The sequence below is a fragment of the Mus caroli genome, unplaced genomic scaffold (assembly GCF_978045245.1).
Source record: "Mus caroli unplaced genomic scaffold, Mus_caroli_1 scaffold_10, whole genome shotgun sequence".
NCBI lineage: Eukaryota > Metazoa > Chordata > Mammalia > Rodentia > Muridae > Mus > Mus caroli.
This window is the reverse complement of record NW_028227265.1, coordinates 10,145,875-10,161,766: the sequence shown is the minus strand read 5'-3', so window position 1 is coordinate 10,161,766 and position 15,892 is coordinate 10,145,875. Positions and strand designations below refer to the sequence as shown.

Genomic DNA, 15,892 nt, shown 5'->3' with positions numbered 1-15,892 from the left:
GGCTTGGCAAGAGCTCAAAGCATGTCCGCAAGGCTACATTACATACTGAAATGAGCTCTGGTCCTAATTTGATTCTTCTTCTTCTTCCTTTTTTTTTTTTTTTTTTTTTAACTCCTGTAACAAGCAAAGTTCACATTACAGATAAATTGCCTGGAAATTTCAATTTAATAAGGCATATGCGTTTTTCGGGTCCAGAAGCACAGAAAACATTTTGCAGGGCTGGTATTTTCATACTGAAAGGTTTATTAAAAGGACAGCTTTGAAAATGTCAGAAATTTACATAGTGTGTCTGGCCAGTTGGCTCAAAAGGGCTGATTTAACAAAAGTACTCAAGAGCCATGACGTGGAAGAGCCTGTTGGCAGGTGGCCTTGAGCTGAGGTCCCCTGTGGAGCAGGGAGGAAGTCCCTGCCACTCCCCAGCTGTCAGTTTGGATCATGTGGATGGCATGAGCTGTGCCAGACTTGGCAGTATTTAGCAGTGGAGTAGCCCTTGGCCTCCATGTCCACTAGGTGTGTTCTGACTAAAATTGTTTCATGTGCGCATGCACGCACACACGCATGTGTGTAGGTGTGCATGTATGTGTAGGTGTGCAAGTATGTGTAGGTATGCATGTATGTGTAGGTGTGCATGTATGTATAAGTATGCATGTATATGTAGGTGTGCATGTATGTGTAGGTGTGCATGTATATCTAGGTGTGCATGTATGTGTAGGTATACATGTATGTGTAGGTGTGCCCATGCATGTATCTACACATATATGTAGATAACAAAGGTCAGCATGGGGTATCTTCCTTTCTTTAAGAGCACTTGAGCTTATTTCTCTAAGGCAGGGTCTCTTTCTGAGCCTGGGGCTCTCCGGTCCTGTGAGGCTGGATAGGAAGTCCAAGGGTTTTCCATTCTCCACATCTCCCCCTGCCACACTGGGAACCAGAGCTCAGGTCTTCACGTTTGTGCAGCAAGTGCTATGCCAACCGAACCATGTCCAGCCCCTACCTGGCTACTTATTTTAATATCTATTGTTGTTACTTTTAATTATGTGTGTGTGTGTTCGTGTACATGTGTGTGCATGTATGTGTGTATATTTGTATGTGTGCATGTATGTGTGTGCGTGCATACACACACATGAGTGTAGAGGCCTAGAGAGGCCATAGGCATGAGAACCTCTGAAATTGGAGTTATGTCAGCCTCCTGATGTGAGCCCTGGAAAACAAACTTGAGTCCCCAGCAAGAACAATGGATGCTCTAAATGGCTGAGCCATCTCCCTAGACCCTATCTGGTTACTTTTCTTTTTGAGACAAGGCCTCACTGTTCCATTCCTCGCTGGCCTGGAACTCCCTATGTAGACCAAGCTGGTCTCAAAGTCACAGGGACTCACCCACCTCTTCTTCCCCAGTGTTAGCATTAGAGTGTCTGCCCCGCCCATCCTCCACCCGGTTCTTTTTAAGATAGAAGAACACTACAGCATCATGCCTCAAAGTCCTAGCTTGCCTTAGACCCAGGGCATCTCAGGCTGCTAACACTGGAAACTCTGTGGCACTGTCACTTCTGAGATCATGACACCACGCACTGATGTCACCCAATGCCTCTGAACAGGAGTCAGCAAGACAACCTGTGAATTCGCTGCCGAATCACAGCCTCCGAAGACGGTAAATGGCGTCAAGAGAAACAACAGCACCACTGGACACCAGCCTGAAAATTTGGGTTGCTTAGTTCGGTTTTTATTTATGTTCTGAACTGAGTTGCGTCGAGTGGGAATAAAATACGGTCCATTTAAAATCCTCATTATTTTAAATCTATTGAACCACAAGTCATTCCTGGATCCACCGTGAACCTGTCACCTGGAAAATGAGAAGCAAATGTCAGCTTTCTTTGTGTGCTCCCGCTGCACAGTGAGTCCCACTGGAAAAGATGCAGCCAGCGAGCTGAAGGCATGCTTGGCCGTGCACTCCAGTCCCAGCACTTGGAAAGCCAAGATGGAATTTGTGAGTTCGAGGCCAGTGAGCTCTACAGAATAAAACCCCATTCCAAACACCAGGGGCTGGGATGAAGTCAGTGGTAGAGTGCAAGTCTAGCATGCACAGATCTCCGTGTTCAATCTGACTGCTCCATCATTCACCAGGGACCCAACTTAGCTCTAGGGACAGTACCTAGCCTTGAACATGAGGAAGAGACAGCAGGCTGGATAAAGTCCAGCCCCTGGAATCCACTGTACTAGCATTGGACTCAATCTCAACTGTGTCTTAGGCTACTTAAGTACTTGGGCTACTTTTGTTGGGTTGCTAGAACTTTAGTTTTTCTTTGCTGTGTCTTAAGAACAAGGCTAATCCAGCTTCGTAGGGTCGTTGTGAATCACAGAGACAGAAGTGTTACTCTGCAAATGTAGCCCAGAGCTGGGCACAGATACAGATACCTTGCTTAGTCTAGACAACTTTGACCTCATCCTCACACCAGAAAGCTTAGACAATGGCTAGGATGGCTGATCCACATGGCCCATGTCAGGGCATGGCCAGCAAGGACCTGTGTGGGTGATAAGAACCGCAGAGATGTCACACGGGGTTTCTGAGAGAAGCTATTGGAGTGGGTCTTGAAAAACAGTTGAGCTTTGCCAAACCTCCATCCCTCCCAGCACAGCCACCACTGTGATAGCATTGATTCCAGAGCTCCGCAGTCTGGAATTAGCTACAGAACATCACATGCAGAGATGCATGGTGGCCTAAAAGCCACTGCACCCTCAGGTGCCGTGCATGGAGCCTGAGACTCATAGGGGCTTCTTCAGATGCACAGACCCTGCCATAGCTACCACCAACTCACAGCAAAGAGCTGTGCCCTGCTGGGCTTGGCACAGATACATGTCCTCGACACCACACCTTGGTTTCCTTATTGTGAAAGGAGCTGATATCTCTGGGCTGGCCAGCATGGTGTGCATGTTGGCAGACACTACACCAGTAGGATTGTGCCATGCCATGTAAGGTCTTTGGTGTGATACAGGAGGCTGTATATATACATATATATACATATATATATGTATGTATATATATATATATATATTATTAAGTGGGTGCCGCACCCTGATGCTGTCACAGGAGACAAGACCAGAAATCAACCCTGGGCGCTGTTCCTCGGATACCGTTCACCTTCTTCTTTGAGACATTGTGTCCCACTGTCCATGGTCTCACAGATTAGGCTAGGTTGGCCAGCTTTGGAGTCCCAGGGATCCTCCTGTCTCTGTGGCCAACAGGCACAGAAGCCCTGACTCTGAAGCAGGATCAGGGACAGTGGCTGCCAGTTAACATGCTCTGGTCCACTTTGAAATGGCATCCTAGCAACCGTCTCTGACCAAGTTGCCCTCCTCTGCTTACCCTCTCCATTTGTGTCCCCCCTCCTTTCCTGCCACCTCCACCCACTCCTGCCTTGGTTCAGGCGTGACAACTTCTGTGAGGTCGCTGGGGTTACCCTTGTTCAGAGCAGTGAACTGTTCCAAGCATCCACCCATCCTGTCCGTCCCTTCAATATGGCTCATCTCCACTTGCTCTACTGGAAGTGTGCCCCAGGGTATGACAGAAGAGCCTGGGCTATGGCTAAGGAGAATGGCTGTGACTTTGACATCCATGAAAGCCAGGCAGATCCTAAGAGCCTCCTCGTGTGAGGTAGTCGCTAGCAGGAAAGGAGGCTTGCCTGTCACCTGTACAGCACATCACATGATCAGAGAGCAGCCTAACAACTGAGCAACTGGAACGGAAAGGTTCGAGGGTTAAGCATGGCCTGGCGCTGAGCCAAGGAGTCAGGGCTCTATGCTCGGTACACAGCTCTTCACTCTAATCGGGATGCAGTCTGATGTCTGGGATATTTTCCCCCTCAGGTACTCTGTCTACAAGGACCCAGCAGGCTGGCTGAGTATCAACCCCATCAATGGAACGGTGGACACCACAGCTGTGTTGGACCGGGAGTCCCCATTCGTCCACAACAGTGTGTACACGGCCCTGTTCCTGGCCATCGACAGTGGTGAGTCGCTTGGGAAGGACTATCAGAGTGCATGTGTGTCACTTTCTGGTGTGTGTTGTGTGTTTCTTCTGAATCAGGGATTGGGCATTCCTGAAGAGGAGGAAGGGAGTGGGAACAGATAAACCACTGCTACTCACACATACATAGGATCAGTGACAGTCCCAAGCCAGGGAACCTCAGACTTTGTGGAAAAGTAAATATGTCCATCTAGGGGTCAGACCTGGGGCTCACTGGACTCTCTCAAGGATGGATCTCAGGATAGGAAGCCACAGTTTGTCTCAGCAATGTGTCTCAGCTGCACAGGCGGTTCTGCGGTGGAATGGGAGATCATATCACTGACCCCTAGAACTGAATTGTCTGCATGGATTTGTCCCATTGTGACACAATTCCATGGAAAGACATTGGATCCTCCCAGCCAGTTGCTGCATAATACAAAATTCTGCTCCTTCAAAAGCTAAGAACTCAGTATCCGATGCCAGACACCATGCCGGATGCTGGGGACACGGCAGTGAATGGGCTAGAACCCGTCTCCTGAAACACGCATGCGAGCAGAGTGTGTGGCACCTCAGGCACTCTCTGTTCTTTGGGGGTCAGACTGTGTGGCAATGGCAGACACGGGGAGAGTCCTTAGGAGATACACGGTCGGTGGCTTGCGCCAGACGCCGAAGCACATGAGAAGGGATCAGGTTCTGGAAATGTCACGGAGATAGCGAGTACAGAGCTGGCAGGGTTTGCTGTGAACTGTTACTGAGGTCTCCGTCAGGCTGTGTGTTTCCAACTTCTTGGTGTCTTGCTCTGAGATCTGAAGAAGTGTGTGCAGATGGCAGAACAGCATCTTAATTCAAGAGCAAAGGTGCAGGCCAGATGCAAGGGAGCCACAGGCTCTGGGCAATAGTTACTCCTGAGCAGCGGGTTACATTTTGGCCTTCCTTTTGAGGGCTCAGAAGGAGGGAAGGTTGGTTCAGAGGTAGGAAATGGGTAGTTTTGGCATACCCTATGGTAGGCTTGGATTATGTGAGACTTTATTAACAGCCAGTATCCTTTCCCATGATGCATCTGATCATAATTATATGCATGGCCAATCTTGCAAACACAGGAGGCAGGAAATAAAGGGTTTCCCCTAAAAGTTCACTCAGAGGCTACAATTTGCCTGACTGTGAACACACGTGAAACCAGTTCAGGTTGGACCAGTGCCCTAGTTCAAGAACTATCTCAGGGGCAGGGATCAGGGTTGAGGCCAAACTGAAATGTCTATTATATCCAATGCCCACAAAGTATCTATATCTTCCGGATTTTTTTGTAAAGCAAGCTGTTCCGGGTTAAAGAGGGAGTATCGAGTCTTCCTAGGTCAAGACCTCATGGGCCTTTTATATATGCCCATCATACTCAGCAGCCAGGTGTGAACTAAGAACTGCCAACCCAGCTTCATGAGGACACACATGGTACGAATGAGCCATCCGTGGCACACAATAGACAGCGTGAAGTCAGCCCTTGAGTCTCACCTGCCACGTCAGAGCTGGAAGGGAGAGAAGCAGGGGGCTGGTAGAGGAGAGGCCGGGGTGCCTCTGCTGCAAGCGGCTATGGAGACGTCGGATGGATGGCTCTGGGCAGGTCATAGCTTCAAAGCATCACAGACAATAGACAGGGAGATGGCTCAGTGGATAAGGGTGCTTGCCACCAAGCCTGACAACCTGAGTTCTATCCCTGCGGCTCATCTTCTAGAAGAAGAAAACCAACTTCTTCAAGTTGTCCTCTGACCTCCATCATGGGATGCACACGCCTCCATCCATAAACACGTACGCTAATAACAAATGAAATCAAAGACAAAGACAAAGTATTTCAAGTGGCCAGAAGACCCTGAGTTCTTGAGGTGGAATTGCTGTGCTGAACCAGCTCGTGGACAGTCACTCAAGACACCAAGAGAGCTCATGAACAGTCATCCACCAAGAGCCAGAGCAGACAGAGAGATGGGAGTTCATGAGTACTAACTAAAATGGCTGACCTATTAAGAGTCATACCTGTTCTGACCAGAGTAAGCCCAGAAAAGCGCCTCCTCCATCCTGAGATAAAGACTATCACAAGGGGTGGGGGGACAGCAAAACTTAAATACGGGTGGGTTGATATAGAGTTGAACATTCTAGTAGCCCTGGAGACAATGAGCCTGGGAGTTGGGTCATGAATCAGGCTACAAGTGTGTGAAGAGGAGAGAGGAGAACTGAGCAGGCACCACATGGTTAACAGGTGGGACCCAGGGCCTGCAATGTAGACCACACAGCCATCACAATGCATGGCTCAGAACAGGGGCCCAGGGATGTGCATGGGGGCCGCTCACTGTGCATGAAGTCATGTGGCCAGCCTTGGGATGCGAAACTTAGACTTGATTCTGTCAGCTTCCAAAACAAACTGCTGTAGAAAGACAATTCTCAATGCCAAGATGTAAGGTGGGTTGGATGAGGGTTTATTCAGCTTATAATCCCAGGTTACAGTCCATCATAGCAGGAATGCCACAGTGGCAGGCATTTGAAGCAGCTAGTCACATTACATCAACTGTCAAGAGCCAAAAAAAATAAATAAATGCCTGCACACCCACTTGCTTGCTAGCTAGCTTTCTCCATGCTTATTATCTTAGCACCCTGCTTAGGGAATGGTGCCGCCCACAGTGGGCTGAGTCTCTCCACTCAATGAACAATCAAGACAGTCAATCTCTCACAAATGTGCCCACAGACCAACCTGATCTAGACAGTCCCCCAATTAAGGGGCTCTTGTAGGTTATGTCAAGTTGACAGGCCAAACTAACCATCGAAGTGCAGCATTCATTACATCTTAAAAGAATGTGAACATGAGGGAAGTCGGGGTACTAATCTAGACAAACTGGGCAAAGGGTATAAATCTTAAAACCGAGAAAGGTGGCACAGGTGCCCCAGCCTAGAGATCAGGAATGACCTTGCAACAGACAAGGAGCTTACCTCAGAAGACGAGTCCCATCTGGCTTTGAGATAAATACGACATGATGTCTCATAAAATGCTGCCAGTAAAGGAAAGGGCAGTCAGCACAGCCTGTGTCACATGCTACATAAACAAGGGTGGCAGTGATGGACAGCTCTGGGACACCACAACACCAGGCTCTGAACTGAATGCAAACATCTGAACATCAATGAAACCCATCATTCTGTGCAATTAATCCGTGCTGATTTTAATTTTGTTTCAGAGTTATTTATTTATTTATTTATTTATTTTATGTGTCTGAATGTTTTGCCTACATGTACATCTGTGTGCCACATGCATGCCTGGTTCCTGTAAAGGTCAGAAGAAAGTGTCAGATCCCCTGGAAGTAGAGTTATGGACGGTTGTAAGCCACCATGTGGGTGCTGGGAACTAAACCCAAGACCTTTATAAGAGTAGCAAGTGCTCTTGACCACTGAACCACCTCTCCTGACCCTATACACTAATTTTAAAGATGTTTTGACTTCTGGATTTTTTTAAAGTATCCAGAGGCTGGTGAGATGACTTGGTGGATAGAAGTGCTTGCTGCCAAGCCTGGGGACCTGAGTTCAAACCCAGGTCCACAGTAGAAGGAGATAACAACTCCTGCAAGTGCTCTGACTTCCACCCCTGAGCCCTGTCACACACATATGCACATGTACACGCATATATGCACACATGCACAATCAAACACACACACATGCACACATTCGTGTACAAACACACACATGTACAGGAAAGTACATATATAGGCATGTACACACATACATACAAATGTAATTTTTAAGTTTAATATTCAGACCAGCATTTTTTTCAGGATGAAAGTATAGTCAGTGCTGTATTCAGTCTCCAGCACTACATAAAAGATAGAAAGATTCCTCTAGGACATCAGTTCCTCACCTTTGGCTTTTTCCATCCTTCACGTTGCTGGCATTTTTCTATGAGGCTGAGTTTTATTGTGGTTCTCACTAGCTGTCTGGTTTCTAAGGGCATCCTATAAAGCTCGTGCTTCTGCGGAGAGGGAGGGAGTGGTCTCCATTGTTTTCTCAAGGTGTGGGTGCACAGAGGACAGACACCTGTGGGGCCTGTTGAACTCGGTGACTCAGTTTCCATGTAGATCAAGGAGGTTTGTTCCTGCTTAGAGCGTTGCTGTGAGGAGAGAGAAGACGCCAAGCCCCTAACCTCCCCCCCCCCCAAGAAGCCAAAAAGTTTCTCAAAGCTTCACAGCATGAATTGCACCTGGATGGGGCCGGGTTCCTGTAAAAAGCGGAGCCAAGGCTGATGCTCCAGCACCCGAGAAAAGCCAGCCCGGGTGGACCCTTGCCTAGCTCGCTTAACTCTATCATCAGACAAGGAAATTCAAAACCTGCTGCCACAGATGTCTCCGGAGGATGGAAATGTCCCCAGAGTTGTGAACAGAAAACAGGTTGGGATTAATTACCACACAGGACTTTGTGAAGAGGGGTAGTCGTATGGAACAGAGCCCCAGAGAGTTAAAGCAAGGACAGCCAGCAAAGGCCATGTCCATCAGAGGGAGTTGTGAGCAATGGCTGCCTCGACGCTTGCTGGAGACTTATCTCTGGGTATTAGGTTTATCTGGGAAAAAAACAATTTATCTGGCACGCCAACAGGTGTCTCAGCTTTATCCAGAGTGAGGACTTGTGATTATTAATTTGCTACAAAGTCGGCTATTTGACGGGATGAAAGGCTGAGGATTTTTGTCATTTAACGCCCGGGAAGCTAAATCTCCATAGTTGATTTTCTGCAGACTGACAATCACTCCGGAATTTGTGCAAACACAGCGATAAAACACAAGGCTGCGACAAGTGCCAGGTTGGATATAGCTGCAAACCTAGCAAGTTCCAGCAGTACCCACAACCTTTGTTATAAAAATCAGTTATAACAGACACAGCAAGACGAGAGAGAAAGAGAGAGAGAGAGAGAGAGAGAGAGAGAGAGAGAGAGAGAGAGGAGCTGGTCCTGAGGGATTGAAAGGACTTGTGGATCTGATTCTGGGTTAGAGGCAGTCATCCGCCTACCCCTACACCCTCTCCCCACCACCCCCCTCCTCCAGGAGAGGGGGGGGACAGAAACACTTGTGAGAGTCAGGTGGGGGGAGGGGAGGGGCACATTGCAAACTTAAGAGGCTTTTCCATTATGGACTTCCTTTTCTGCATATTTTAAATTTTTCATTTAGGTGTAAGCACACAGGATTGAATGTGGAAGTGCATGTATGTGCGGATGCCCACTATCTTAGTTAGGGTTTTACTGCTGTGAACAGACACCGTGACTAAGATAAGTCTTATAAGGACAACATTTCATTGGGGCTGGCTTACAGGTTCAGAGGTTCAGTCCATTATCATCAAGGTGGAAACACGGCAGCATCTAGGCAGACATGGCACAGGCAGAGCTGAGAGTTCTATATCTTCATCTGAAGGTGGCTAGTGGAAGACTGACTTCCAAGCAGCTAGGGTGAGGGTCTTATAGCCCACACCCACAGTGTCATGCCTACTCCAAAAAGGCCACACTTTCTAATAGTGCCACTCCCTGGGCCAAGCATATACAAACCATCACACCCACAGAGACCAGAAGAGGGTGTGGGATTCCCTGAAACGAGACTCGCCATGTGGGTACTGTGAACTAAACACACTGTGGACCACTCCCTCTCTTCCAGAGAGCAGCAGGCACTTTCTCTCCAGGCAGCATCCCAGTGGACTTTCAAACGGCTGTAGGGAACCTCCTGCAGTCTCCCAGGAAATAAGAGACCAGCTAGAGCAATCCAACTAGGTTCTCACTCACGACCCCCGAAGGTGCCAGGGAGCTGAGCTGACTAGAGAGATGGGCCACTCTTCCAGATCCAGAAGAGCTGTGTCTCCTGCAGCCTTCAGGAGCTGAGCAGCCCGGGGCCATGAATCACAGCAGAGGCAGGCCAGATTTGACCATGAAAGGTAATACTTGAAGCCTGGCCTCACCACCCAGCTTCACCTGCAACTCTGCAGAGGAGGCAGGACCTCAAGCTGTCTGGGAAAAGTCCACAGCAGAGAACAAAAACCAATTCACTCCTATATAATAACCTTCAACTCATAATCTAAAACAGCAGTTCTCAGGGCTGGAGAGATGACTCCGCGGTTAAGAGCACCAACTGCTCTTCCAGAAGTACTGAGTTCAAATCCCAGCAACCACATGGTGGCTCACAACCATCTGTAATGGGATCCGATGCCCTCTTCTGGTGTGTCTGAAGACAGTGATAGTGTACCCACATATATAAAATAAATATGGCCATATGCGGGGCCGGGACCAGGGCCGGAGCCAGCAGGGCCAAAAAAAAAAAAAAAAAAAAAAAAGAAGCAGTTCTCAACCAGTGGGTCGAGATCCCTTTGGGGGTGTCAAACAACCCTTTCACAGAGGTCACCTAAGATGACCAGGAAACACATATACCTTACGATCCATAACAGTAGTAAAATTACGCTTACAAAGTAACAACATCAACAACTTTGTGGTTTGTGGATCACCATAACGAGAGGAACTATATTAAAGGGCCGCAGCATTAGGAAGACTGAGAACCACTGTCTATAACATCCCTAGGATGAATCTGTAATTGATAGTCAAAGGGAGAAGCAGACTTGTGAAGATATTTGAGACAGCATGTCCAAGACCTGGACGGAAGGAAAGGACCGTCAACCTAAGTTTGGGATCACAAATAATCAAGAAGTCGTGCCAGAACTGAGATGCATCAACCTCCTGAGCTCCATTCTGCCAGGAACCATTTAACAGCAGAACCATTTAACACAGATTTGTGATCTGTGACCCGAAAAACAACATGACGCACAGAGAGAATGAAGAATTGGGACACACGAGACTTTAGTGGTGTGTATTCATAACTTTTCTAATCATGTTCAACACAAACCCGACAAGAAGCAACTTAGTGGGGAATTTGCCTGAGAGGGTGTGGTCCGTCATGGCGGAGCAGGCATGGTGGTGAGCAACTCCAGGACTGTAGGCATAGAAACAGGCTGGACTCGCCCCTCCCCCAAGACTCACTTCCTCTAGCTAGACTCCACCTTTGAAAGGTTCAACAACCTCCCAAAACAGCGCCACCATCTGGGGACTAAGTGTTCAAACACCATTGGGGACACTTCTAATCCAAACTGGAGTTCCAGGACAGGATGTGATGTCATGCTGGGCAGCCGTTGAAGATACCATCAGGCACGTCCCCAAACGGATGGAAGACGTGAAGAAGTTTATCAAACCACAGGATGAACTTGAAGGAAACACATCCCAGGACACATTCAGACCGATGAAAACTGATCATGGAGAAATGCTCAAAACACTCTGGGGACAAAACAGCTCAGCCTCGAAGCACTGGCTCAGCACTGGCAAAGCTCTGCCTTCCTTCCCCACCTGCAAAACTGAAAATAGCCTTGCCTATGTCTATCATTTCTGTGAAGAAATACCTTACAGGAGCCACCGAAGGGAGGGAGGGTCCGCTTGGGCTCAAGGGATATAGGATCAGTCATGACAAAAGAGCGAGGCAGCCAGAGAGCAAGGCTTTCACACTTATACACACACAAATAAATGGTCAAATAAATCATGTAAACATTTAAATGACCTAAGAAGAAATCAAATAATCTTAAATACCCCAATATTTATGGAAAAAAATCTTTGTTGAGATCTTTCCAACTAAGCAAGCTACAGGCACAGATGGCAGCTTCGTGTTTCCAAACATTAGAGACGGAAGAATACCAATCTCACAGAAACGCTTTCAGAAAGGAGAAGGGAGAGACTCTTAGCAACTGTTCTTGCGAGATCGTGTCTTATCTAAACCGTGGCAAAAATCTTACAAAAAAATTAAAATCACAAACCAATCTAACAAGCATAAATTTTAAAATCCTAAAAATAGTAATGAGCCCAACAGAAATGATAAAATCACCCTAACACCGGCATTACAGATGGTTGCATAGTAGGGGATAGAAAGATGGCTCAGCAGTTATGAGGTCTTGGTGACCTTGCAGAGGACCCCAGATTGGTTGCCAGCACCTAGGTAAGGTGGCTCACACCCACCTGTAATTCCAGCTCTAGGGAAATCCAACACCCTCTTCTGGCTTCCATAGGTATTACACCCAGGTGTGGGGTAAGGAAGGGGGGGAGGGAGGGGAGGGAGGGAGGGAGGGAGAGAGGGAGAGAGAGAGAGAGAGAGAGAGAGAATGAGAATGAGAATGGAGGGAGAGGAGGGAAGAAGGGGAAAAGGGTTGCATATTTTTTTAAAGATTTATTATTATATCTAAGTACACTGTAGCTGTCTTCAGACACACAAGAAGAAGACATCAGATCTCTTTATGGATGGTTTGAGCCACCATGTGGTTGCTGGGATTTGAACTCAGGACCTTCAGAAGAGCAGTCAGTGCTCTTAACCACTGAGCCATCTCTCCAGCCCAAGGGGTTGCATATTGATTCATGATTTAAATATATACATATCATACATTTATATATATTTAGCAAACTAGGAAATGTCCTTAATCTGATTTGAGCTCCCAGGCACTGCCCCTGATGCAGCCAACATCTTGCTCAACAGTGCAATATTAAGGGCAAGAGCATTTCTCTGAGACCCGTCATCTTCAGAGCAACAGGAGGAAAACAAACAGATTATCAGGCTTGGGAATTAAAAGAAATAAAAGTCTTGATTTGCTGAGACTGTAGTAGATTTAACCAAGTTGTCAGAGTACAGGAAACTGTTAGAAGGTAGAATTTTTATTTCTTGAGACAGGGTGTCACTATGTACGCCCTGGCTGGCCTGGAACTCACTATGTAAATCTGTCTCCCTCTGCCTCCTAATTAAAGGTGTGTGCTGCACCATGCCTAGTAGGAAATGGAGTTTTTAAGATATTCAGTGATCACAGAAAGCCAAGCAAGATGTAAATGTAAAGAAAGATGTCCGACTTCTCTACACTGAAGCTACAATTTAAAACATAAGAGCTTTTTGGTGTGGCCTTGTGGGTAAAGCTGTACCGTTAACATTGACCACCAGGCTGGAACTACAATGACCCACTCACACCCACCATGATGGGTTAGAAGGGTTTACTGACTAAGCAATGGACAGCTACTGTCCTCTCCCTCCCTCCCTCCCTCTCTCTCTCTCTCTCTCTCTCTCTCTCTCTCTCTCTCTCTCTCTCTCTCTCTCTCTCTCTCTCTCTCTCTCTCTCTCTCTCTCTCTCACACACACACACACACACACACACACACACACACCCTCCTCCCCCACCTATTCCTAAAACTTGGCACAAAACTGGTTGCAGAGCGCCACCTAGTGCCCACAGGCTCACATAGCAAGGAAAGCAGGCCCTGGGAGCATTGTTTTTTCTCTGAGCAGGGGTTGTGCTGGTCTCCGAGAACACTGTAGCTGTGGAGTCTGTGCTGTGTTTGCTGACACCTGGCATCCAGAGCAGCTGAATAGCAGCTTGCTGGGAGATGCAGCTATTCTGGGTAGGATTCGGAGGCCCAGCCTTCTGTCTACATGAGTGGGGAGGTATACCATGTTTATGGACTGGACGATTTCAGGCCATTGAAATGACAGTTATTTCCAAACTGACCTCAGGACTGAGACACAGTGCTGAACAAAATCCCAGTTCCTGGGAGGTGGCAAAATTGATATATTGTGACTTCAGAGTGTGTATGGAAACACAAGGAGGTAAAAGTCACCAAGGCGATCCTGATAATAAATTGGAAGCCTTGTGCCATGTACCTTCAGCCCTATTAGTAAATGGTAGAGATTGAAACTGTGTGATGTTTGCACAAAGAAATAAGCTTGTTCATGAAATAATATCCAGAGCAACCACAAACACGGAGCGCCGTGTGACTTATGCATTTCTTTGATCAGACAGAATACGTGGCAGAAGCAGTTTAAGGAGGACTTGGGGCTTATGTGGACTCGGGTTCAGAGCACACAGCCCACCATGGTAGAGAAGACATGGAAGGTGGTGTGGCTTCCCCATAGTGTCAGAACCATATCACAACAGCCTCTTCACACAGTGCAGCTCAGGAAACCAGAAATGTAAGCCCCAACCTGAAGCGGTATGGCCTTCAAAGGTCTTAGTGACCTATTTCAACCTGCTACACACCATGTCCCAAAGTCTGCCCCATCTTCCAAGACACAATACAGCGGTAGACCAGATGTTCAAACATGGGAGCCATGGGGAACATTCCAGACTCAAATCAGATCAGCCACAAAATACTGGGTTCCTGATTATAACATGGGCAATGAAGACAGCCATGGGGTGAGAAAATGGGGTCTGTGCTGGGTTAAATAATATATCCCCTCACCTGCTTAAGCCATAGACAGGAATTAACTCTAAACACGAAAGTGGAATAAAACATCATTTATAAAAAAGTGTGAGTAAATCCATGTCTTTATTGTAATCAAAGATTTTATGAAAAAAGGGGAAAAAAACAAGATACAAAATACTAACCACAAAGGAAGATAGATCGGAGCTACAGAAATGGCTCAGTGGGCAGAGGCACTTGCCACCAAGCCGGGACCCAAGTTCTGTACCAGAACCCAAGTGGTGGAAGGGGAGAAGCCACTCAGAGTCCTCCTCTGACCTACAGGCCACTGTAGCATGTGCACATAGATGCACACACATGTACAACACATATATAAACGTGTGGCACACACATACTCACATCCCGAAAGGTAGAGGGTTTTCCCACACATCCGGTAAAGTAGAAAAGGATGGTTCTCATTCACACAGAAGAGTGTGTCAAAACAGTGAGTGAGTGGCCCACACCTACTTACAGAAACAGAACGAGCCTCTCAAAGACAGCATTGAGTGAAAGACTGCATCTTTAAAAAACATCATGGGTCGGGAGTGGTAGTGCACTCTGGAGGCAGATGTTGACGAATCTCTATGAGTTTGAGGCAAGCCTGGTCTACAAAGCAAGTCCGGGACAACCAAGGCTACACAGTGAAATCCTGTCTTAAAAGACAAACAAGAAGGCATCGTGTGCTGTGTGTTCGGTGTAGATCAGAATGGCAGGCAGGTGAACCTGATCGCATCATCTTGCAGACGTCATGGCTGTGTGAACATCCTTCCCCGCTTACGTGAGCTGTTCTGTCTCCATGAGAGTTCTTAAAACGCACGCGGAGGGCTGGGAGGTAGCTGAATGGTGAATGTGCTTGCTGCCAATCAATCAGACTGAAGTTTGGATCCCCCCAGAGTCTGCGTAAAAGTCTGTGTCAGTGGGGATGCTGAGCTGCCTATAATCCCACCTTTGAAGGCAGAGCTAGGATCCCTGAGTGAGCTGGCTAGCGAGTGAGACTTGTCATATCAGAGGGTTCTGGGTTTTGAAGAAGAGACCCTGCCTCAAAGACTAAGGTAGAAGGGTGATTGAGGAAGGCTCCTGAGAGCAACTGTGGGCCCACACGCACATATGTGCACAGCTATGCAAATGTGCACAGGCAGGAGAAGAAGGGGAACAAGACGTGATGACAAACAGAACCAAGACCTAGTCAGCTGGGGCGCTGTGACCCCTCACACTGTCTCTGAGCACCACCTTACCTTCTCCCTCAGCATCCCACGCTCCAGGGAGGGATGGTCCTTCTGACGAGCCTGTTCTGCAGAGAAAACAGAAAAGGGAGCTTGCCCTTTGCAGTCTAACGTAGCATGGTCCACACAGCTCTGGGTCTCCAGGTCAGAGTGACTATGGCAGAGCCAGAATGTTTTACATATGCCTTAGCTAGAACTATGGAGTCTGAACAGAGTTATATAAAAACACTGACTAGCCCCAGAAGCCAACCTTTGGGCTGCGAGCGCCCACAGATGGTCCACACACATTCTGCTTCTTTATGATGTGGGTAATGCTGACAGGAGAGATAGTTTGAGGAGAGAAGTATGCCTTTTTCTTAAACTGTT

General features: G+C 47.5%; 1 protein-coding gene across 1 annotated transcript in view; it reads left to right on the top strand.

Annotated features, from left to right (window-relative positions):
- Positions 1 to 15,892, top strand: part of Cdh13 (cadherin 13) — a 1,034,078-nt gene that overhangs the window by 992,139 nt on the left and 26,047 nt on the right. The window contains exon 11 of the mRNA XM_021169677.3: positions 3,862 to 4,004. Within this exon, the coding sequence (XP_021025336.1) occupies positions 3,862 to 4,004 (143 nt within the window). The remainder of the gene's footprint in view (positions 1 to 3,861; positions 4,005 to 15,892) is intronic.